Genomic DNA, 26,300 nt, shown 5'->3' with positions numbered 1-26,300 from the left:
CATGCAAAATCTTTACTCCTCCAAGCTGCCCCTCCCTTTTCTTTCTTAAAAAAAGGAGAAAAAAAGAAACCCCTTCATCCCAGCAGCAGCTGCTTGGGTTCGTAAGAAGAGGCAAAAAAATCTTAAACACCGGGTTCGTATCTTGAAAAGTTTGTTAGAAGAGGCGTTCGTAAGATGAGGTACCACTGTACTTTATTTATAAATACACAGAAAGAAAAAAAGGGAAAAAAGAGGGAGGGAAGGAAAGGATGAACAGAAGAAAAAAAAGGGAGGTAGGGAAAGGGGATGCAAAATCCATAAATTTTGAAAAATAGTAACATTATACATCATACATTATACACCATAGCACATAAATTCCTTAGTATCGTTATAATATTTTTTAAACAATGCAAATAAACAATATCCTTATTATTATCAACTATATCTTAAATTATAGTAGTAAATCTTACATCTCATTTCCAGTACATTATCGATTTCTAGTACATGTATATATCTATATATATTAGGTAATAGTAGATAAGTAAAGGTATTTTATAAAGGAAGAAAGTAAAGGCGGAGGAGTACGAAGATATTAAAGTTTATTTAATTGTACCAGCTATTACAACTAAGCAATTAAGATGGAAAACAGGTGAACTTTCACACAGTTTCTGGTATCGATTAACTGCATGATTAAATAATGTTTAGTTGGTTTATTGTATCCTCTGTGTAAAAACATTTCTATCTGGTATTTATAGGAACTGTTTTGCATTAATTTAGCGCCATCTTCTGCAGGCAGGCTTCTTCAAAATCAAAGAACTGGGTAAACTAGCCTTAACTAATCTTTAAGAGATCTAATAATGGTTTCCCCACCTACCGTATTTTTTGCTGTATAAGACGCACCTTTTTCCTCCCTAAAAGAGGCTGATAATTTGGGTGTGTCTTATACTCTGAATGTAGCTTTTTTTCAGCCCTAACTAGCTGCTAACGATCTTCCCAGCTCTTACCTTGCAGGCTCTTTCATTGTTTCTCTCTGTAAAGAATATTTTCCAAGCCCTAAGTCTTTGCAGAGTTTTTTTCACTGCTCTAACTTGCTCTGAGTAAGTTTCTTTCCAGCCCTAACCAGGTGCTAACGATGTTCCCAGCTCTTACTCACTTGTAAGCTCTTTCATTATTACTCTCTATGAAGAATGTTTTCCAAACCTTGTCTTTGTAGGGGGGGTTTCCAATGCTTTACTTGCTCCAGATTTTTCTTTCCAGCCCTAACCAGGTGCTAACAATGTTCCCAGCTCTTACTGGTTTGCAAGCTCTTTCATTGTTACTCTTCGCAAAGAAGAATGTTTTACAAGCCTTAAGTCTTTGCAGGTTTTTTTCCATTGCTCTACTTGCTAGGAATATTTCTTTCCAGATGCTAATGATGTTTCTAGCTCTTACTGGCTTGCAAGCTCTTTCATTGTTGCTCTCTGCGAAGAATGTTTTCCAAACCCTGTCTTTGTAGGGTTTTTTTTTTCATTCTCTACTTGCTCCAAATGTTTCTTTCCAGCCCTAACCAGGTGCTAACAATGTTCCCAGCTCTTACTGGCTTGCAAGCTCTTTCATTGTTACTCTCTGCGAAGAATGTTTTCCAAGCCCTAAGGCTTTGCAGGGTTTTTTCCATTGCTCTACTTGCTCAGACTGTTTCTTTCCAGGTGCTAATGATGTTCCTAGCTCTTACTGGCTTGCAAGCTTGTTGCTTGTTATTTGTTACTCTCTCAGAATAATTTTTTTAAGCCCTTAACCAGGGGATATAATAATGTACTGAAGTTGACCAGATTAAGGATGCTAGCCAGATGAATACCTGCTAAGCAGATTCTTTCCCCTGTTTTCCTCCCCAAAAACTAAGGTGCGTCTTATATTCTGGTGCATCTTATACTTCAAAAAATACGGTAGATGATAAAAAGTAACATTGGGGATATTTTTTAAAAAACCTAGATCACAAAGAATGATTCTCAAAGAGACTCAGGGGTGTCAAACTCAAGGTCTGGGATCCAGATCCAGATCCAGCCTGTGGGATGCTTAGATCTGGCCTGCGAGGCAAACCCTGGTAAAGGACTGGCCTGCAGTGCCTTTGTCTGAGAAAACAGAGCTTACAGGGGCCGCATGGGGCCTTCCGAGCTCCGTTTTGTCTGGCAGAAAATTGCAGAAGGCCGTCTCAGCTCAAAATGGAGCCCGCAATTTTATTTATTTATTTATTTATTTATTAAATTTCTATGTCACCCCTCTCCGTAGACTCGGGGCGGCTAACAACAGCAATAGAACAATTCATAACAAATCTAATAATTTAAAAACATTTTAAAAACCCCATTATTAATCAGACATACATACAAACATACCATACATAAATTGTATAGGCCCGGAGGAGATGTCTCAATTCCCCCATGCCTGATGGCAGAGGTGGGTTTTAAGGAGTTTACGGAAGGCAAGGAGGGTGGGGGCAGTTCTAATCTCTGGGGGGAGCTGGTTCCAGAGAGTCGGGGCCGCCACAGAGAAGGCTCTTCCCCTGGGCCCCGCCAAACGACATTGTTTAGTCGACGGGACCCGGAGAAGGCCAACTCTGTGGGACCGAATCGGTCGCTGGATTCGCGTGGCAGAAGGCGGTCCAGGAGATATTCTGGTCCAATGCCATGAAGGGCTTTATAGGTCATAACCAACACTTTGAATTGTGCCCAGAAATTCATCGGCAACCAATGCAGACTGCGGAGTGTTGGAGTGACATGGGCATACCTGGGAAAGCCCATGATTGCTCTCGCAGCTGCATTCTGCACGATCTGAAGTTTCCGAACACTTTTCAAAGGTAGCCCCATGTAGAGAGCGTTACAGATGGCCACACGCGGCTGCCTCAGCACCATTTTCACCAGCAGAGGGTTGCAGGAGACCGTTCCAGCCAAAAATGGAGCTTGGGAGCCCGTTTTCACTGGCAGAGGGCTCGGGCCACTATAGGTGCCCCGACACGAGCAACATCATGCTGGCCACACCCACTTCAGCCCCACCAGGTCAGACACAACCCTGATGTGGACCTTAATGGAATCAAGTTTGACACCCCGGGTCTACCTGAATACTGTGATCCCAATTCTAAATTTGTTCAGAGTGTCCAGGGGGAAAGCATTTTGAAATGCCCTGATATTTCCCTGACATTTCCCTGTAACTTGCGATCTAGTTAAGGCACGGTCGTAGATGATGTTATACCAAACGGCTGAGCCGTGGAGAAATATCGGTAGCTGAGGAAGCAAGTGGTTGCCACAATTATGCTCACTTTTTCTTGAGTCTGCCAGGCAGCGCGAACTGGTTTTTTTTACATGATTTTTCCCTGACTTTTAAACATTTTAATACAGTTTGATTCCCCCCCTGCTGCGCTGATTTATTCTGTTTTTTTCACGAATTTCCTGATAATTCCCTAATTAATTTAATTTATTAGATTTGTATGCCGCCCCTCTCCGGAGACTTGGAGCAGCATATTTCCTGAACCGCCGATTTCCCTGGTAATTCCCTGATTTCCCTGTTTTCCAGGTTTGTTGGACACCCTGTTTGTAGCTAAACAACTCAGACCAATAAAAATCGTATGTATAATAATAATAATAATAATAATAATTATTATTATTATTATTATTATTATTATTATTATTATTTTAAATTTTTTATTAGATTTGTATGCTGTCCCTCTCCGCAGACTCGGGGCGTCTCACAACAACAATAATAACAATGTGACAATGCAACAAATCTTATATCTAAAAACCCGTCATTTAAAACCCATTTTCTGCATTCTAATTTCTCACCTAGTTTGTGCGAGCACTTGAGCTTCGAGAATAAAGAGTGACTGGATTCAGACTGTGGTTTGATTGTTTTTATCTGAACAGACCGCGGTGAATCCCAGCCGTGATCCACAAACAGCAATTAATCAAAATTATGAATCAAACCCAGTTCAGTCCAATTTTGGAGGAAAAAAAGTAAATTTAGCTGACATTTTGGTGAGAAGGAAATTATTAACCCAAATGCTGGTGAGGATTCCATCGTGACCTCTTTCATTCCGTGAATAAAAATCCTGCAGTACAGGTAAAATTGCGTAGTAATTTTTCCAAACCGCTAAACTAGCCTTGGAATATTTGAAGCATTGTAAAATAGAAATATGACTTTTTTCCTTACTTGAGTTTTCAAGGCTTGAAGCTGGGCATTGTAATTTTGAGCCATCTCGTATTTTGATTTTTGCAAGCTGTCCAGTTTCTGTCTCAGCAAGCCCACCTGTATTTAAAAAGGGAAGTTATTCTGTGCCTTGAAACAAATCTAATATCGAAATCATTCCTGCACTGGAGCTACGTAAGAAATTTTTTCTTCTGTTCAATTATGTCTGACTCTTGGAGGCTAGATTAGATTAGATTAGATTTATTGGATTTATATGCCGCCCCTCTCCGCAGACTCGGGGCGGCTCACAACAATGGCAAAAACAGTACACAGTGACAAATCCAATACCCACCAATCCAATTGCAATTTTAAGTTAAGAAATTCATAAAACAATCCCAATATATATAAAGAACAAGCACACAATCAATCAAACACCAAAACAACATGGGCAAGGGGGAGATGTTTCAGTTCCCCCATGCCTGAAGGCAGAGGTGGGTTTTAAGGAGTTTACGAAAGGCAAGGAGGGTGGGGGCAATCCTAATCTCAGAGGGGAGCTGGTTCCAGAGGGTCGGAGCCACCACAGAGAAGGCTCTTCCCCTGGGTCCCACCAGACGACATTGTTTAGTCGACGGGACCCGAAGAAGGCCCACTCTGTGGGACCTAACCGGTTGCTGGGATTCGTGCGGCAGAAGGCGGTCCCGAAGATATTCTGGTCCGGTGCCATGAAGGGCTTTATAGGTCATAACCAACACTTTGAATTGTGACCGGAAACTGATCGGCAACCAATGCAGACTGCGGAGTGTTGGAGTAATATGGGCATACTTAGAGAAGCCCATAATTGCTCTCGCAGCTGCATTCTGCACGATCTGAAGTTTCCGAACACTTTTCAAAGGTAGCCCCATGTAGAGAGCGTTACAGTAGTTGAGCCTCGAGGTGATGAGGGCATGAGTGACTGTGAGCAATGACTCCCGGTCCAAATAGGGCCGCAACTGGCGCACCAGGCGAACCTGGGCAAACGCCCCCCTCGCCACAGCTGAAAGATGTTTCTCTAATGTGAGCTATCTGGATAAATCCCTGAAGTTTTCTTAGCAAAATTTTCTGGAACTAATTTGCCATTGTTTCCTTCTTAAAGCAAGGAGAAAGTGATTGGCCCTAGGTCATACAGCTAGCTTAGTACGTAACACTGGAGTAAACTCACAGTTTTTTGGTTTCTAGTTTGAAGCCCAAAACCATTTACGCCTAACTGGTTAAAATATTGTGGGATTTCTGAATACAATCTGATTAAAATCTTGACTTATACACCTCTGATTTAACTGTGGTTGAAAAGAAGAAAGGGTCGGATTTCATCTCCCGGTGGGAAAAATGGATGTTTAACTGGAGATAGTATCACAGTTTGCTCATAGTTATTTTGGGGTGGGGTGGGTTTCTTCCTCCAGACTTAAGAAGGAAACTTCAAATCAACCCAACTATCCTCCAAATCAACTTTAGCAACTTTAAGATTTGTGGACTTCAACTCCCAGAATTTCTCAGAGCTGGCTGAGGAATTCTAGGTATTGAAGTGCACAAATCTTAAAGTTGTCAAGGTTGGAGACTCCTGTTCCAGATTGTTGTTTCTCACAAGTAACGGAAATGGCAGTTTCTTTGGCTGGTGAATTGAGTAGCAGAGAGGCAGATTCTTTCATCAAGCCAATAGCTGCAAATTGACTTTCATCAAGTCAATAGCTGTAAATTATGGGCACTACAATCAACATTCCTCAATTCTAATACATTTTAGACCAATGTTTCTCATCCTTAGCAACTACAAGATAGGCAGAATTCCCCAGCCAGCATTGAAAATTTCAGAGTTGAAATCTGTTAGTACTATGTACAAACAGTTGGGTTGGCAATATATAAACAAGTTAACAATGAATGTTTATATATATTGAAGTACTATAGCTTTAAGAGGTAGTGTTGCAAATTGCCAAAAGAGGGAGCCAAAAAGCATGGTTTTATCTCTTTGTTCTTTCTGCTGGTTCACTGTGACTGATGTAGTAAGCTCTGTGTGTTTGAGGATAGTCTGTAAGCTGTAATGTATGTCTGATATGTAAGACAAAGACAGGCTTTTAATATTATTATTGTACTGAGAGTTATTGACTGATTTGAATGTGAATGACTGGACTGTTTAACTTGACTGTGCTATTTCTAAAGTAAACATTATTTTATACACTTTAATGTATGTTTTGTATGACTGAATAATTATTCATATCTCCTGGATATCTGCTAGAATCTCACATTTTCCACTGTGCATGTCCTTGATTAATTCTGCACACTCCTTAACACAAATATTAAAGTTGCCAAGATTGAGAAACTGTTTTAGATTATAATTTCATCTTCAATTTTTAAAAAATACTTTCTTCAGATATAGGTGAGTGTTTCTTTGGTGGTTTTTGTTATTTCTGTAAAAATGTGTGAGAATTTTACTGACTTTTGCTTGTCTTCCAAAAAACTGAGAATTTTAAAAGATTAAAATATTTAAATGGAAAGAAATAACTTTTCTTTCTTGAAAAGGTGAATAGAAAGAACCTCTTGGTGGGAAAGCTATCTTAGTATTTGTTGCAAAACAAAGCCTTGAAGGCTGATTAAGCACAAGATGTCTACTTTAAAGAAAATATTTGATTTATGGGCCTGTGAAGGGCTTGGACTTTTTAACACTTTGCTGCTGGTACTAGGAGTTACTACTGAAGATGAACAAATCCCTCTTGAGACACCTGAAATGGACATACTGGGTTTACAAATGCAATTGGATGGCCATTTAAAAATTGAAAAAGACGTTATGGATTACTCTTTCAAACTGTAATATCAGAGATTTATTGGAAGTATTTCACAGAAACTACAAGTGAACTTGGAAGCTGATATTTGTGAGAGAAAATCAAATATCAAAATCACAGAATCACGAAGAAAAGGAAAAGGTATATGTTTATCCCAGGCATGTTTAAATTCAGTTACGTGGTTGGTAAATCCACAGTAACTGAACTTAAACATGCCTGGGATAAACATATATCCATCCTAAGATAAAATACAGGAAATAGTATAAGGGCAGATTAGATGGACCATGAGGTCTTTTTCTGCGGTCGGTCTTCTATGTTTCTATGTTTCTAAGATGCTGCAAGTAAACCGGAGTCGTAACTTTATTTACAGGATTTAAGGATGGATGGGAAGAAGTGAAAAAATAGATTTGGAATTTAAAATGATTTGTACGCTTCTTCTACATCTGCACGAATCCCAGCGACCAGTTAGGTCCCACAGAGTGGGTCTTCTCCGGGTCCTGTCAACTAAACAATGTCGCTTGGCAGGACCCAGGGGAAGAGCCTTCTCTGTGGCGGCCCCGGCCCTCTGGAACCAACTCCCCCCAGAGATCAGAATTGCCCCCACCCTCCTTGCCTTTCGTAAGCTGCTTAAAACCCACCTCTACCGCCAGGCATGGGGGAATTGAGATACTCTTTCCCCCTAGGCCTTTACAATTTTATGCATGGTATGTCTGTATGTATGTTTGGTTTTTTATAATAATGGGTTTTTAACTGTTTTTAGTATTGGATTATTGTTATATGCTGTTTCATGTTGTTGTTAGCCGCCCGGAGTCTTTGGAGAGGGGCAGCATACAAATCCAATAAATAAATAAAGAATAATAAAATAACAAATTCTGTTGAGGAATTACGAATATCTGGTCATCTCTAACTTGATCCAGATCTCTATACATACAAATAATTATCAGAGGGAGCGAGCAGAGATAGATATCTTTGCATGCAAAAGACCTCATTAGTAGGTTTCCACTTTTTATTTTTCTAAACGCCTCATCCACTCTGCACAAAACACTGTTTAGCGGGAACCCGAGTGCCTTTCCAGCTTGCTCTGTAGAAACCTAATTATTTTATAGAGTCTCTCTTTCTGAAAAGAGGATAAATAATGCAAAATATCAGTTATATTTATTCTATTGCCTAGGCTCACACATTTTGCTACATTATGCTTCTGTCAGGTTTCAGCTCAGCATGATGCATGAACCCATTATGGCTTAGCGTTCTATGCAGGCGGGGAAAGCCGCCACAGCTTGTGCAATAAAGTATTATTTTAAAATGGTTTATCAGTTATGTTTGAATGCAATCCATGTACAAAGGTTAGGCGGGAGGCCCTGGATGTAGTGTTTTTGTCCTGGAACATTTTATACATGGTCTAAAGCAGTGGTTCTCAACCTGGGGGTCGGGACCCCTTTTGGGGGGCCAAATGACCGTTTCACAGGGGTCGCCTAAGACCAGGGGGAAAAGACAAATTTCCCATGGTGTTAGGAACTAAAGCTTCTATTCTGGTGCCTTGGAACATACTTTTACAATCCGACCAATCAGGCATTTACAGTGGGGGTGTCCCTCTGACCTTCCTGCCAATCAGCTTAAAGTTCTGTTGGGAGAACTGGCGCTAGACTTATGGTTAGGGGTCACCACAATATAAGGAACTGTATTAAGGGGTCGCAGCATTAGAAAGGTTCAGAGCCACTGGCATAGTAGATCACTATGATCACGGCAACATATCAAGGATTTCCCTTTTCAGTTGGGAAAATTGGCGCTAGACTTATGGCCGGGGGCAGTGAAATTTTTTACTGCCACACTATGGGTGTGGTTTATTTTGTGGGTGTGGTTTAATGGTCATGTGACTGGGTAGGAGTGGCTTGCTTCCCATGTGATCAGGTGGGAGTTACTTGCACGATCATCATCGTTCAAGTGAATTGTTAAATCCTTGAGTTACAACCTTACCAGTGTCGCTCACTGGGGTGACAATTTGCTTCGTGTTTCTCGCGCTCTCCTTCCTGGGTTGCCCCCCCTCCTCAGGTGAACAGGTGCTGCCAGAAGCATAAATGCTGCCAGCGCCGCTTCCATCCATGCCTTCTGCTTGCACCTCAGGCGGGAGGTGGCCGTGTGAGGCTGGAGGGGAGCCAGGCAGGAGAGAGGGAAGCTCGTCCAAGGCCAGGAAGGAGGAAAGAGGAAAAAAGCAAAGAGCGCAGATGCAGGAGCAGCAGCAGGGGGAAAAAAAGAGTGCTGAGCCCAGATCAGTAATCCAGGAAGTGACAGCCGCCAATCAGCTGGAGCCTTCATTTCCGCCGGTGGAACTGTGTTCCACCCCGTCCTGCCTACTGCCGCCCCTGGTTGGGAGTCCCCACAACATGAGAAACTCTATTAAGGGGCCGTGTCATTAGAAAGATTGAGAACCACTGATCTACATTTAAAGGTTCCCCTGTAAATACATGCTAGTCATTTCCGATCTAGGGGGCAGTGCTCATCTGCGTTGCTAAGCCGAAGAGTCATCGCTGTCCGACGACGTCTCCTGGGACACGTGGCTGGCATGACTAAACACGGAAGGCCCATAGAGCGCTGTTACCTTCCCACCAAAGTGGAACTTTCTACTTGCATTTTTTAATGTACTTTCGAACTGCTAGGTTGGCAGAAGCTGGGACAAGTAACGGGAGCTCCATTGCACGGCATTAGGGATTCGAACCGCCAATCTGCCGACCTTTCAGATCGACAGGCTCAGCATCTTAGCCACTGAGCCACAGCATCCCTTGATACATGATCTATTTGACTTTTTTCTTTAAATCCAGAAAGATCAGGAAAATACTGCTGAAAGAAGGCCGATATTTTTGTCTGCCTGTCTGCCTTCTCTCTCTCTCTTTCTCTCTCTCATTCTTTCTTTCTCTCTATATATACATATTTACAGCTTCTGGAGGGCCTCCAGGGGGATGTGGGAGGGCGTTTTTGCTTTCCCCAGGTACAGGGAAGCCTCTGGAACCTGGGGAAGGTGAAAAATGGGCTTACCAGGCCTGCCAGAAGTTGGGTAATGGGCTGTTTCTGGCCTCCAGAAGGCAGGGGAGGCAATTTTCATCCTCCCCAGACATTAGATTAGATTAGATTTATTCGATTTATATGCTGCCCCTCTCCGCAGACTCGGGGCGGCTCACAACAATGGTAAACAAAACATAATAACAAATGTAATATTTCGCAATCTAAATTACAGTTTTAAGTTAAAAAATCCAAAAGAACCCCAATATATAAAAAAAACAAGCACACAATCGAATCATACACAAAAACTACATGGGCAAGGGGGAGATGTTTCAATTCCCCCATGCCTGACGGCAGAGGTGGGTTTTAAGGAGTTTCCGAAAGGCAAGGAGGGTTGGGGCAATCCTAATCTCTGGGGGGACCTGGTTCCAGAGGGTCGGAGCCACCACAGAGAAGGCTCTTCTCCTGTGGGTGTGAGCACCTGTGCAGGTGTGATAGTGTGTGCGCACGGGCTTTTGGTACCCGAGGGGAAAAAAGTTCTCCATCAGTGCCCTACATCCACACTGAGAATCAGCTGGTTACCCAATGCTTCAACATAGTGAAGAGAACACTGCTCTCACAAGATAGATCACTTTACTTCCCAGACTGAAAAGACTTGGAAGAACAATTGGATGTGCGGCCAACACCTAAAGCTGGAATGCCACTACTACTCCTTCTATTACAGAGCACAGAGCTAAGATTTAGAAGAGGAGCCGCATAAGGTTGGTAATGACCTTTAAAGCCCTAGATGGCATTGGGCCAGAATACATCCGGAACCGCCTTCTACCGCACGAATCCCAGCGTCCGATAAGGTCCCACAGAGTTGGCCTTCTCCGGGTCCCATCGACCAAAGAATGTCGTTTGGCGGGCCCCAGGGGAAGAGCCTTCTCTGTGGCGGCCCCGGCCCTCTGGAATCAACTCCCCCCAGATATTAGAACGGCCCCCACCCTCGTCTTTCGCAAATTACTCAAGACCCACCTTTGTCGCCAGGCATGGGGAAGTTAGGATATTCCTTCCCCTAGGCCATTACAAGTTATGTATGGTACGTTTGTGTGTATGTTTGGTTTTTATAATAAGGGTTTTTAGTTGTTTTATTAAATTGGATTGTTACATGTTGTTTTTTATCATTGTTGTTAGCCGCTCCGAGTCTGCGGAGAGGGGCGGCATACAAATCCAATAAATAAATAAATAATAAAATAAATAAGGTCATGGATAAACTAGACTTCCTCTGGACTTCCACAACTAAACTAATCTGCTCAACCTTTTTTGAGGTCACCCAAGGCAAATTATGGCACAGCCCCTCCCTTTCCGTGCAATATTCCCAAAATAAAAGGATGCAACACTTACCTCTTGACCTTTTTGATCTAATTTGCTTTGGGCACTCGCTAACTCTTGATCCCGGATAGTCATTCTTGCTTCCAATCCCTGCATCTTCTTTTCCCATTCCAGTTTCTTCTTGTTTACCATTTTGTCGATCTGGTGCATTAGTTGTTGAAGTTCGGCATCACAAGGGATGGATCTAAAAGCAACCATTCGTTTCATTCCTTAAGCAAATCAAAACATGAACAGAACCCACATTTTATCTGGGAAATGACAACTCTCGCTCTTCATTAGTCTGTCTTTTTACTTGTACTTTGGAAAAGTTCTGCAAGGGAAATGTAGAAACATAGAAGATTGATGGCAGAAAAAGACCTCATGGTCCATCTAGTCTGCCCTTATACTATTTCCTGTATTTTATCTTAGGTTGGATATATGTTTATCCCAGGCATGTTTAAATTCAGTTACTGTGGATTTACCAACCACGTCTGCTGGAATATTATTATTAATATTATTTTACTGAAAGAGTAGTAGATGCTGGAAGTTTGTTCCAAGCATTTACTACTCTTTCAGTAAAATAATATTTTCTCATGTTGCTCCTGATCTTTCCTCCAATTAACCTCAGATTGTGCCCCCTTGTTCTTGTGTTCACTTTCCTATTAAAAACACCTCCCTCCTGAATCACATTTACCCATTTAACGTATTTAAATGATGTTTCGATCATGTCCCCCCTTTCCCTTCTGTCCTCCAGACTATACAGATTGAGTTCATGAAGTCTTTCCTGATACGTTTTATGCTTAAGACCTTCCACCATTTCTGTAGCCCGTCTTTGGACCCGTTCAATTTTATCAATATCTTTTTGTAGGTGAGGTAGGAAGAATACAGGTAGTCCTCGACTTACAACCGTTAGTGACCAAAGTTATAACAACCCTAGAAAAAGTGACTTCTATGGTCATTTTTTACAGATGATGGCATGTGCCTAGAAAGGCCCGTAATTGCTCGTGCGGCTGCATTTTGTACCAATTGTAGTCCCCAAACGTTCTTTAAAGGTAGAGGGCATTAGCAGTAGTCGATCCTCGAGGTAATGAGGGCGTGAGTGACTGTGAGATGAGACTCCCTGTCCAAATAGGGCTGCAACTGGTACACCAGGCAAACCTGTGCAAAAGCCCCCCCTGCCACAGCTGAAGGATGATGTTTTTGCTTAGCAATAGAAATTTTGGGCTTAGTTGTGGTCGTGAAGTCAAGGACTACCTTTACAGTGTCCTATTTAGAAAAATGCTAAACAAATATGAAAGTGAACACAAGAACAAGGGGACACAATCTGAAGTTAGTTGGGGGAAAGATCAAAGGCAACATGAGAAAATATTATTTTACTGAAAGAGTAGTAGATCCTTGGAACAAACTTCCAGCACACGTGGTTGGTAAATCTACAGTAACTGAATTTAAACATGCCTGGGATAAACATATATCCATTGTAAGATAAAATACAGGAAATAGTATAAAGGCAGATTAGATGGACCATGAGGTCTTTTTCTGCCGTCAGTCTTCTATGTTTCTATGTTTCTAAATTGAAGGTTCATAGATCACACTATTTGTCAATATCATAAGAAAACAACAGAGATGGGACAGTTCAAATTTCAGTTTAATGATAAAAATCCTGAGTTAAAGGCAGACAATCAGCTCCATGATTGCTTAGAGTGCCTTTCCCTTCTGTGAGGAGGCCTTCCTTACAAGTCTACTTTTAAAAATTATGTGCAAATTGTAGCCTCTTGTATCCCCATCACAAATGTTGTATGAAACTATTAATTCAGCAATTATTTATATATGTGCTGGATATAAAGTCTCAAGTTAAATTCTACTCTTATTGTCTACACGTTGTTGTTATTATTATTATTATTATTATTACTATTACTATTATTATCACAAAAAACAGTAATACACAGCAAACAAGTTTGATATACTGGATTTTGTATCACAATATCACAAACGTCTAGGATTGTGTGATGTATTTTCGTATGATATGTGCAGATCCAAGTACGGTGGCCTTTTGCAACTGACAGATCATGATTTTGTCGATGTTTATTGTGTTCAAATGCTGGCTGAGGTCTTTTGGCACAGCACCCAATGTGCCTATTACTATTGCGACCACCCGTACTGGTTTATGCCAGAGTCGTTGTAGTTTGATTTTAAAATAATATCGGCTAAGTTTTTCTTGTTTTTTTCCATCAATTCGACTGTCACCTGGTATGGTGACATCAATGATCTACACTTTTTTCTTTTCCATAATCAATAATAATAATAATAATAATAATAATAATAATAATAATAATAATAATAATAATATTTTGAGAAGAGTATGGTAGGATTTGTTTTTTAAATGTCCAACTTATTGTGGCACTGTATATCCAGGTACTAATCAAATACTGTAGACCCTTCTTAACTTTCCAAATTCTGTCCATATATGCTAGATTCTGCCAATTTGCAAAGCCATTTAGAAATAAGTCCCATTAAAAAGTAATGGCCCATTTCAAATCTAATGGGTCTTCCTTGCTAAACTGCTGCTTAGTTAGCCATGAAGAAGCAGTGAAAACAAGTCATCCATCTATCACACCTCCATTTACATGCCAGCTTCAAGTCTCTCATTTAAACCAGAGTTTCCCTCGTTTAATAGGGAGCTCTGGGATAATACTGGCTTACAGACTGGAATCATGCAAAAATATTAGTATAACAGTTCTCAATTGACTGGGAACACATATGGAACATGCAATACAGAAAAGTAAACCAATTATTATATGATTTGGAGTAGTATTTCCCAACTTTGGCAACTGTAAGATTCGTGGACCAACTCTCAGAAACCCCAGCCAGCATTTATACCATGAGAAAAAACTTCCTGTGTCTAGTTGTCTTGGTATGCATCTTCTTGTGTCTAGTTGTCTTGGTATAATGTCATTTGGGATGCAAGGAATCAGTAAATATTTTCACATCCCTCTTTTAGAAACATAGAAACATAGAAGACTGACGGCAGAAAAAGACCTCATGGTCCATCTAGTCTGCCCTTATACTATTTGCTGTATTTTATCTTACAATGGATATATGTTTATCCCAGGCATGTTTAAATTCAGTTACTATGGATTTACCAACCACGTCTGCTGGAAGTTTGTTCCAAGGATCTACTACTCTTTCAGTAATATAATATTTTCTCATGTTGCCTTTGATCATTCCAACTAACTTCAGATTGTGTCCCCTTGTTCTTGTGTTCACTTTCCTATTAAAAACACTTCCCTCCTGAACCTTATTTAACCCTTTAACATATTTAAATGTTTCGATCATGTCCCCCCTTTTCCTTCTGTCCTCCAGACTATACAGATTGAGTTCATTAAGTCTTTCCTAATACGTTTTATGCTTAAGACCTTCCACCATTCTTGTAGCCTGTCTTTGGACCCATTCAATTTTGTCAATATCTTTTTGTAGGTGAGGTCTCCAGAACTGAACACAGTACTCCAAATGTGGTCTCACCAGCGCTCTATATAAGGGGATCACAATCTCCCTCTTCCTGCTTGTTATATCTCTAGCTATGCAGCCAAGCATCCTACTTGCTTTTCCTACCGCCCGACCACACTGCTCACCCATTTTGAGACTGTTAGAAATCACTACCCCTAAATCCTTCTCTACTCTTATTGTCTACACGTTGTTGTTATTATTATTATTATTATTATTACTATTACTATTATTATCACAAAAAACAGTAATACACAGCAAACAAGTTTGATATACTGGATTTTGTATCACAATATCACAAACGTCTATAATGCCCTGTTCACACATTGCCTAAAGGGGCTACAAGTAAAATCCACCATCTGAATATTTTGTATACACTGTACTGCAAAATGATACTTTTTAAAAAAAGAATGTACAGTATATGCAATATTTAATCATTAATGTATACGTGATAGCGTATACGTTTATATACAGATATACATACATACATACATACATACATACATACATACATACATACATACATATATATATATATACACATATACACACACACACAAACACACATATATATACAGTATACAGTATATATGGTTTTTTCTGTGGGATCACCCAGAAAAAAACATACTGCCCCTCCCTGGTACAAAGCTGAAGGGATCAGATCCTGTGGCGTAGAGGCAGAGGCCCTAGGATCAAATCCCAGTAAGGGTATGGCTAGCTGATGAGGCCAGAACAAGGCCGAAATAGCGCTACCCTAGTCTCCCTTAATTTTAAAAATTCAACAAAAACATGTGATATATACAGTATATATATATATACATACATACATACATACATAATACATACATACACGTATACACTATCACGTATACATCAATTAATCATTGCATATATATTCTTACATATATATATATGTCACATATTTTTGCAGAATTTGAAAATGAAGGGAGACTAGGATAGATCTATTTAGGCCTTATTTTGGCCTCATCAGCTAGCCACACTCTCACTGGGACTTGAACTTGCAACCTTGGCCTTGTAAGGCAAAGAATTAATCTCTAGGCTACAGTATCCAAACCCTTCAGCTCTGTACTAGGGAAGGGTTACATGTTTTTTGTGTCGAATATACTGTATAAGTATATTCATATTCCTTTCTTTTGTTTATCAGTTGGTCTTTTCTTGCAATATTTTTGTGTATTTTGTTGCTTTTTTAAAATATACCATATTTTAAAAAAAGAATGGGTTTTTTTTTTCTTTTAAAGCCTCTGACTGGCTCTATGGATGGGCCGCAAGGCAAAATCGGATGTCTGGAGAGGCTGCAAAGAAAAGCAGCTCGACTTTTGAATAAGCTGTCAAGCAATGTTGATGATCTGAAGTTTCCTCTTTTCCAATCTACACTCTGAAAAGATCAGAGAAGCTTGAAAAGATAAGCACCAGTTATGCTTTTCTAAAAAAGGGCTTCCTAAATTTATTTATTTATTTGTCAAACATGTATAGGATTGTAGTTTGTATAAACATAAGTAAAATAGTAACGATAAAAGAAGACAATAGAAACACAGAAGATAGACAGCAGAAAAAGACCTCATGGTCCATCTAGTCTGCCCTTATACTATTTCCTGTATTTTATCTTAGGATGGATCTATGTTTATCCCAGGCATGTTTAAATTCAGTTACTGTGGATTTACCAATCATGTCTGCTGGAAGTTTGTTCCAAGCATCTACTACTCTTTTAGTAAAATAATATTTTCTCACGTTGCTGCTAATCTTTCCCACAAAGAACCTCAGATTGTGCCCCCTTGTTCTTGTGTTCACTTTCCTATTAAAAACACTAGGACAGTAGGACAGGGATGGTAGGCACAATGGTGCGCTTATGCACGCCCCTTACAGACCTTTCAGAAACGGGGAGAGGTTGATTGTAGATTGTAGGTTGAAGTTTTTGAGGTTTGGGGAAGAAACCACAGAGGCATTGATCACTCTATTGCTGAAGTCATATTTTCTGCAGTTGAGTTTGGAGTGATGTACTTGGGTTTAATTTGAACCTATTACGTGCTTGTGTATTGCTGCGGTTGAAGGTGAGGTAGTCATTAACAGGAGGGACATTTAGGTATATGTGCCTTGCTATTTTGGTAAATAAATGTGTCTTGCTATTTATCTATATTCATTTGTTTAATGACTTTGTGCCAATCCTTATTAATTCAGTTCTGTTGTTCCTGTGAGGGAATTAAAATTAGCCACCATGCTCCAGAACAGGGGTCTTCCAACCTGGACAACTTTAAGACTTATTTATTTTATTTTATTTATTTGTTTTGTCAAGTACGTACTGGTGGTATTCAAAGATATAATAATATCTTTATATACATGATACTAGTCAGAGAGAAACATTAGGACAGGGGACAGAAGGCACTCTGGTGCACTTATGCACGCCCCATATTGGCATCTTAGGAATCGGGAGAGGTCAACAGTGGATAATTTAAAGGTAAAGTTTTGGAGGTTAGGTGATGATACTACAGAGTCAGGTGGTCAGTTCTATGCATTAACTACTCAGTTACTAAAGTTGTATTTCCTGCAGTCGTGTTTAGAGTGGTTTACTTTAAGTTTGTATCTCTTGTGTGCTCGTGTGTTGTTGTGGTTGAAGCTGAAGTAGTCGTTGACAGGAAGGACATTGTAACAGATGATTTTATGAGCCATGCTTAGGTCGTGTTTAAGGCGACGTAGTCCTAACCTACGGTAGTATTGTAAGTCTAATTGCGTAGGGTGCAAATCTATTTTGTAAGTAAATCTTACAAAATAGATTTGCACTCTATGCAACCAGACTTATAATCTAGATTGTAAATCTAGTTGCAGATGAGCCTTGCTATTCATCTATTCATTCGTTCAATAACTTTGTGCCAATCCTTATTAATTCAGTTCCGTTGTTTCTGTGAGGGAATTAAAATTAGCCACCGTGCTCCAAAACAGGGAACTTTATTATTATTATTATTATTATTATTATTAATAATAATAATAATAATAATAATTAGATTTGTATGCCGCCCCTCTCTGCAGACTCGGCGCAGACTTTTAAGACTTGTGGACTTCAACTCCCATTTGAAGTCCACACAAGTCTTCAAAGTTGTCCAGGTTGGAGATACCTGCTGCCAGAAACTCCAACATTGCTCTCTGTTTTTAAACAAGGTTAAACCACGGTCTGTCCTTTGATCTTACCTAGCCATCATTTGTTCTTGCAGTCCCTCTATGGTCTTCTCCATCCTGGTCTTGATCAGATCTGTCTGAAAAGGGGAAAACAAGAGGGAAAAGTTAGCAAGAATAGCAAAGCTTTCAGGTCGTTCGAGTCGACAGATGCCCGTCAGGCAAGAGGTCCTCTGAGCATACGCAGAGCGCCCGCCTCAAAAAGCGCCCTCAGGCTGGGCCGCCGCTCTCTTTTCCGAGGGGTCCAAGGGCTCACCTGGAGGGGGCTCTCAGGACTCTCCCGTCCACCTGCGGATCCCCGCGGCTTCTAGTCACGCAGGTGAGGAAGAAGACGCCTCGCATCTCGGCCGCCCTCCCGCCGCGGCTGCCCGCCTCTCGTGGCCACGCCCCCTTCGGCCCGGCGGCGGTTGCAAGGCGAGGTGTCGCCAGGCTTCTCTCGTTGCTAAGGGCGACGGGGGAAACCCCCTCGAGGGGGCGGAGCCAAAGCAGACGCTACGCACTCCGGAGCCGTTCGCTTAATTACAGGGCTAGGCAAAGTGGGCTCTTCTATGACTTGTGGACTCCAACTCCCAGAATTCCTTAACCAATCATTGCCAGCTCAGGAATTCTGGGAATTGAAGTCTACATGTCATAGAAGAGCCAACTTTGCCTATCCCTGCCTTAATAGAATCTCTCTCTACATATATATAGACACGCCGTCTAATATTTCTACACGCTGCTGTTGCCCCCCCCTTTTTTGAGATTGGTTACAGATGGTTTGCTCCCAACAATCTGAGTCCTCCACCTGGAGCTGGTGGGAATCGAACTGTCAAACTGACGACAGTTAGCAGAATTAGCCGGCAATACTGAATGCTAACCACTTGCACCATCACACATGAAAGGAAGGAAAGGAAATTGTAATTCTCTATGGACTGAGAATCAGCTTTTGATTTTGTGGCTGACAAAAATAAAAGGATATTTATTTATTTGTCAAATTTATATAGCCTCCCACCTCGCAAATTGTGGGCAGCATACAGCAATCAAATAAAACAACAAAAATAAAAATAAATTACAAAATAATTAAAAGCATTCCAGGCTGCCACAACTTCAAGGTATCAAAATTATTTAGTGATAAATAAAGAGACTATTTTTGCTTTCTTGCATTGAGGTCCCTAACTGAGCGCGCTGATTATAGCAATAAAGAGAGAGGGGTGTAAGATTTGGGATTCGGCTGTGTGGAGGCATCGTGCTGTTTTCTTGACAGTTGCCATTTCATTGAAATTGCTCATCTCTTATTAAACACCGGTTTCAGATCTGCAAAGCAGAAGGAAATATATTTGACAGATGTAAATGCTATTTTATTTCACTTTATACAAAGTCAGCACAATCAACTTCAAAGCAGCTGGGCGGACCTGCCAGGGAGGCAGGCAGTCAAGGGTAGCAAATGTTGACACATGCATAAGGATGCATTCACACAAATATTACACTGGAGTCAGATTTATCATGCAGGCATGAAAAATCCCCCCAAAATCCCCAAAAATAAGACAGCGTCTTATATTAATTTTTACTCCCAAAGATGTGCTATGTCTTATTTTCAGGGGATATCTTTTTTTTTTTCAATGAAGAAGAATTCACATTTATTGCTGAACGGAAAAAAAAGAACATTTATTATATACTGTACAGTAGTTGTATCACAAACCAGTATAACCAGACAAACATTTTCATCAATGACCTGGACGAGGGAATAGAAGGGCAACTAATCAAATTCGCAGATGACACCAAGCTGGCGGGGGTAGCCAACACCCTTGAAGACAGGCTCAAATTACAGAAAGACCTGGACAGACCAGCACAGTGGGCCTACACCAACAAAATGATGTTCAACATCGACAAGAGCAAAGTCCTTCACCTAGGTAAAACATACATACAGCCTGGGAGAAACCCCTCTCAGCAGTAGTGACGGCGAAAGAGATCTCAGAGTCTTGGTGGATAATCAACTAAACATGAGCCAACAATGTGCAGTAGCAACCAAAAAAACCAATACAATCCTAAGCTGCATCAACAGGGGAATACACTCCAAGACCATGGAAGTCTTAATACCACTCTACTACGCCCTGGTCAGACCACACCTGGAGTACTGTGTTCAGCTCTGGTCACCACACTTCAAAAAAGACATTGAAACTCTGGAGAAGGTGCAGAAAAGAGCAACCAAAATGATCAGGGGTCTAGAAACCAAGACTTACGAAGAGAGACTGTGGGAACTGGGCATGGACAGCCTAGAGAAAGGAGGGCCAGAGCGGACATGATAGCAGTCTACAGGCAGTGTTCCCTCTAATTTTTTTTGCGGGTGGGCGGAAAAGTATAGTGTCTGAGCGGCAGTCCCTTCGGGACTGGGCGGCACAGAAATAATAAATAAATAAATAAACAAACAAACAAATAAAAAACCCACCCTGTTTTGCCTCAGAGAATTTCAAAATAAAGTACTGTACTGTGTGTCTATAACAGTGAGCTCATAATAGGGCAACTCTATCAATATCAAAATGCCAGTTAAATAGTTGAGCTAGTTTCAAACTAGATTTTGATTTTCTTTCTCTCTTCCTTACTCCCATTCTTTTTCTTTCTCTTTTCCTTCCTCTCTTTTTTCTATCTGTTTCTCTCTCTTCCTCTCTCTCTCCTTCCCTCTCACTCTTTCCCTCTCGGCTTCTGGGCAGGTTTGGAAAACTCTGAGTTGATGACGATTTTTAAGTGAGCGATTGCTCACTGCTCAGCTTAGAGGGAACTATGTCTACAGGTATACGAGGGGTTGCCACAGAGAGGAGGGATCACTTTATTCTTCAGGGCACCGGAGGGCCGGACGAGGAAAAACGGCTGGAAGCTGACCAAGGAGAGATTCAACCTGGAAATAAGGAAGAACTTCCTGATGGTCAGAACGATCAACCAGTGGAACAACCTACCAGCGGACGTTGTGAACTCCAATACTCTGGACATTTTAAAGAGGAAATTGGACTGCCATTTGGCTAGGATGCTATAGGGTTCCTGCTTAGGCAGGGGGTTGGACTTGATGACCCGCATGGTCCCTTCCAACTCTAACAATAAATAAATAAATAAATAAATAAATAAATAAAAAACTGTGAATTCTATCAAGAATTTCTTACTACTACCATACCATTATGTACTACCACCGTGTTGGATGAGTTTTAAATCTGATTGATGCAGCATTTTGGGATGCAATTTATTTATGTTATTTATTTATTTATTTATTTTGTCCAATACACAATAATACACAATGAAGGTAATAGAGGACACCTTCGAGGAAATAGAATTAGAGAAAGAATAGAAGAGAGAGTATAGGATAAAATAATCAATGAGAGAATAAAAGAAAGATATAGGGATAGAAGAGAAGATATATGGGATATAGGAGAGACAATAGGACAGGGGACGGAAGGCACTCTAGTGCACTTGTACTCGCCCCTTACTGACCTCTTAGGAATCTGGAGAGGTCAACCGTGGGCAGTCTAAAGGTAAAATGTTGGGGGTTAGGGGATGAAACTACGGAGTCCGGTAATGAGTTCCACGCTTCAACAACTCTATTACTAAAGTCGTATTTTTTACAGTCAAGTTTGGAGCGGTTAATATTGAGCTTGATTCTGTTATGTGCTCTTGTGTTGTTGTGGTTGAAGCTGAAGTAGTCGTTGGCAGGCAGGACAGCAGTGTTATATATGTTCTGTTCGGGAATGCTGTGAAACAAAACGTCTCCTACATCTTACTTTCCGGGGATGCCCTATATTAGGCAATTCTAATGTGGTTGTTAAGTGAATCTGGATTCCCCACTGACTTTGTTTCTCAGGTGGCAACAAGCCCGGAAAACTGCAACCATCAAAAATATGAAACAGAGCATTGCAAAGTATTTTAATTTTCATCATGTACCTATGGAGGATACTGCAATAGTTGTAAATATGAAAAATGGTCGTAAGTCATATTTTAGTCGACATTACAAAACTGGTATCGGTACATGGTAGAACGCATTCAATTTGAAATTATTTTTATTTTTTATTTATTCATTTGTCCAATACACAAATACATAGGAAGAAAATAAACATGTGGTAATATATATAAGGGTAAAAGTGAACTTAGAGGAGAGGATATATGAAAGGAAGAGAATATATATGATAGGTGAAAGAAAGGAAAGACAATTGGACAGGGGACGAAAGGCACACCAGTGCACTTACGTATGCCCCTTACTGGCCTCTTAGGAACCTGGAGAGGTCAATCGTGGAAAGTCTAAGGGAGAAATGTTGGGGGTTAGGGGTTGACACAATTGAGCCCGTAATGAGTTCCACGCTTCGATAACTCGATTGTTGAAATCATATTTTTTACAGTCAAGTTTGGAGTGGTTCGTATTAAGTTTGAATCTATTGCATGCTCTTGTGTTGTTGCGGTTGAAGCTGAAGTAGTCATTGACCATTAGGACGTTGCAGCATGTGATTAAAATGAATTAAAATTAATTAAAATTAAAATTAATTAAAATTAAAATGAATTAAAATTAATACAATCGATGAAAATAAAGTGGAAAAACTGATGGGAAGATAGAACAGGGTCAGAAGTTTTATGGCTAGTAGAATTCGAGACCGAGCCATAAAGAACAAATTGGAATCACTCTACACTTTGTGTGTCCAATCACACTTGGCCAATAAAGAATTCTATTCTATTCTATTCTTACTTACCATTCTGGGTGAGCCAAAACCAATCTGATGCTGCCATCTGTTGGCAAAGCTCTGTTAGTTGATGTAGCTGTCTAAATCCCAGGGTTGTTTTTTTTTTTAAAAAAGCATGCAGTATTCTTTTCTGATAAACCGTGAACAAAATTTAGCACACCACATGGGAGCAGCAGAGTCCATGAGAACGAGATTGCAGCATTCATAGAAAAAAGGGTATTAAAAAAATACTTTATTCAGTTTAAGGCAGGAGTCTCCCACCTTGGCAACTTTAAGACTTGTGGACTTCAACTCCCAGAATTCCTCAGCCAGCAAAGCTGGTTGAGAATTTTTTTTACTGTTGTGGCTTGCTGGGTGTGGAGTAGCTTGGTGGGCACGGCAGGGGAAGGATACTTTCTTCCTATGTAAATAAATAAATACATACATACATACATACATACATACATACATACATACATACATACATACATACTGTGAAATCTCCATTCCCACACAATTCCAGGGGAAGTGTTGTGGTTGGCTCTGGCCCAGCTCCTGCCCCAAGGAATGTGGAGGTGGAGGCAGGGGAAACGTCAACATGTCCTAGGCCTGTTTTGTTGCCGGCAGAGTCAGGGAGTGCAGTTTCCTCAGACGAAGAAGAAGGTGGGGGTGACTTGGAAGAGGGGGGCTTGGCACACAGCCCAGGAAGCCAATCACCATTATCTGCGGTTGATTCGGATGACGAAGTGTCAGACCCCCGCATGCGCAGACTTATGCATCGAAGAGACCAATTGAGGAAATATTACAGGAGATAAGAGAGGCCACCTGTGTTTGGGTGGGGCTCCAGTAATTAGAGCTGCTGTTTGATCGGATTCGGACTTACTCTTCCTCCATCGCTTCTCTAGCCGTCTCTTCTGGCATTTCAACACCCGGAGCTCCTCGTTGAACCATGGAGCTCTACGGGGTCTAGTGCCACAGAGAGGTCGCAATGGCGCAATTCGGTCAAGAGCCTCCGCTGCAGCCTTGTTCCAGGCCTTAGCAAGAGACTCTGCCGAGCTGTGGACGAGTGAATCTGATAAAACCCCAAGCGCCCTCTGAAAGCCCTCAGGGTCCATCAGGCATCTAGGGCAGAACCTCCTAATCGGTTCCACCTCCCTGCGGGGGAGGATTGGAGCCAGGAAATCAAGCCGCAGTAGAAAATGGTCTGACCATCAGAGGAGATAGTTAAAGATACAATGATTGCCTGTACGAAAAACGTTGGCCATAATATATATATATATATAGGAATGGGAACAGATTTGGAAGAGAAATATCAGATTAACAAAATCTACAATATACAAAGAAAACCAATATAAAATGCTATACCGTTGGCATCTTCCACCCAAAAGACTAGCTAAAATGCACAAACATTATAGTCCAATGTGTTGGAAATGTAAAAACACTCAAGGCACCTTCTTTCATCTATGGTGGTTATGTCCAGAGACAAGAAAATATTGGAAAAAAATAAATAATTGGTTGTGTCAAATAACAAATACAAAAATAGAATATACGCCAGAGTTTTTTTCTATTGGGTATTATGAGAGGTACCTATTCTAAAAATGTAAAATATCTAAGCTTGCATATTACAACAGCTGCAAGGATTGTATTTGCACAGAACTGGAAAAATCCGCAAATACCTGAAGACAATGAGATCATCAAGAAAATATGCGACTGTGCAGAGATGGACAGATTGACAATGGAACTTAATAATCAAAAAGAATCGTACTATTATGAAACTTGGACAAAATGGTACCAATGGACAAAAAAAAAGAAACTCAAAAGAAACATCGAAATAAAATATCAAGAAATCTAATAGTAATTAGAAGACAATGTTGATAGGAATGTATATATCATCTGTAAATATGATTATGTACCTTTTTTTTTTTAAAGGAAAAATTTAATAAATATATATTTAAAAAAAGAAAAGAAAATGGTCTGACCATGACAAAGGCAATGCTTCTAAGCCCCTTTGGCATTATTGCCAAAGTAAACAAGTCGACCTGTTTACAGGACTGTGCACAGGAACCTGTTTAACCTGTAGAAGTGTTTGCCTTTCCTATATTTTTCTACCCATCTTACTTGTTCTGTCTGACTGGTTTATTTGTCAATCTGCAGCAATCTGTTGCTACTAAGAATAGTTTATATGTATGCTGTTATTAGACTGTGTCTGCGGACTTCTATTGCCAAGACAGAAATTAGTGACAAGTGTGTTTGCCTTATTACCTGCAGGGGAATAATATTAGGTTAACCTTATCAAAACAGCAGTACTGCCTTTTCTGTTGTCATCCAGATCTTACAGCAGAGGCCTTCAAACTTGGCAACTTTAGGATTTGTGGACTTCTAAACTCTTATGCACCACATAACATATCAATGCAAATACTCATCAATTTCTATATCAATTCTCATACTTTTTATTTTTATTTTTATTATTTATTTTATTAATCAGATTTGTATGCCGCCCCTCTCCGCAGACTCGGGGCAGCTCACAGCAATAATAATACAATGTAAACAAATCTAATATTTAAGTTTAACTTAATTTAAAACCCCAATTTAAAAACCAATCATACATACTAACATACCATGCATAAATTTTATAAGCCTAGGGGGAGGGAAAGTCTTAATTCCCCCATGTCTGACGACAGAGGTGGGTTTTAAGGAGCTTACGAAAGGCAAGGAGGGTGGGGGCAACTCTGATATCTGGGGGGAGTTGGTCCGGAGAAGGCCAACTCTGTGGGACCTAACGGGTCGCTGGGATTCGTGTGGCAGAAGGCGGTCCCGGAGATATTCTGGTCCGGTGCCATGAAGGGCTTTATAGGTCACAACCAACACTTTGAATTGTGACCGGAAATTGATCGGCAACCAATGCAGACTGCGGAGTGTTGGTGTGACATGGGCGTATTTAGGGAAGCCCATGATAGCTCTCGCAGCTGCATTCTGCACGATCTGAAGTTTCCGAACACTTTTCAAAGGTAGCCCCATTTTTATACATAAGAATACATTTATTACACTGTACATATACACCCCCTATCATCCTACTATACCATGTTGTACCTCCTAAAAACGTCTGCGCCACACGCAGATTTACCCCCCTCAACACTTCCTAAATATTTCTTCTTTAAATAAACTTTACATTTCCTTAACTATTCCAGTTGAATATCAATACACTATCTTTCCTTACCTATATTCTTCTTTACTCATTTTCCCTTTTCACAAATCACTTTTTACTAACCAATATATATATACGTATTAGAAATTGGAAATTAAATGTATGAATTACAAATATAACATAAGATATAAATGGTAACAATAAGGATATATTTTACTTACATAGTCTGAGAAATACATTAAAACATTTTTATGTATTACTATGTGTAATACTATCATTTTCCTAAATCACTTGATATTGTATCCTTTCCCCTTATCCTTTTTCTCTTCCTGTTTATACTCCCCCTTTTTAAATTAATTTAATAAATAAACTATTTTTAAAAAAAGACTTCTGGACTTCAAATCTCAGAATTCAGGGAGCTGAAGTCCACAAGTCTTAAAGTGCCAATTTTGGGGAATCCTGCCTTACAGTAACAGAAAAAAGGAACTAAAGCAATGGAAGAGAAGGACCTTT

At 40.3% G+C, this 26,300-nt stretch overlaps 1 protein-coding gene across 3 annotated transcripts in view; it reads right to left on the bottom strand.

Annotated features, from left to right (window-relative positions):
- Positions 1-18,629, bottom strand: part of DEUP1 (deuterosome assembly protein 1) — a 75,131-nt gene extending 56,502 nt beyond the window's left edge. For 2 of the 3 annotated variants that reach the window (XR_011559085.1, XM_070751650.1), the window contains exons 1-4: positions 18,229-18,366; positions 17,988-18,052; positions 11,319-11,490; positions 4,156-4,251 (exon numbers count right to left, since the gene is read on the bottom strand). Coding sequence is in view for 2 of the 3 variants with exons in the window: in XM_070751650.1 (XP_070607751.1) it covers positions 4,156-4,251; positions 11,319-11,490; positions 17,988-18,031 (312 nt within the window). In the remaining variant the exon portion in view is untranslated. Of the gene's footprint in view, positions 1-4,155; positions 4,252-11,318; positions 11,516-17,987; positions 18,053-18,228 lie in introns of all 3 variants that reach the window. The other variant, XM_070751651.1, reaches the window with a different exon arrangement.
- Positions 18,630-26,300: the final 7,671 nt, after the last annotated feature.

The sequence above is a fragment of the Erythrolamprus reginae genome, chromosome 4 (assembly GCF_031021105.1).
Source record: "Erythrolamprus reginae isolate rEryReg1 chromosome 4, rEryReg1.hap1, whole genome shotgun sequence".
Classification (NCBI taxonomy): domain Eukaryota; kingdom Metazoa; phylum Chordata; class Lepidosauria; order Squamata; family Dipsadidae; genus Erythrolamprus; species Erythrolamprus reginae.
This window is presented reverse-complemented; position numbering and strand designations above follow the sequence as displayed.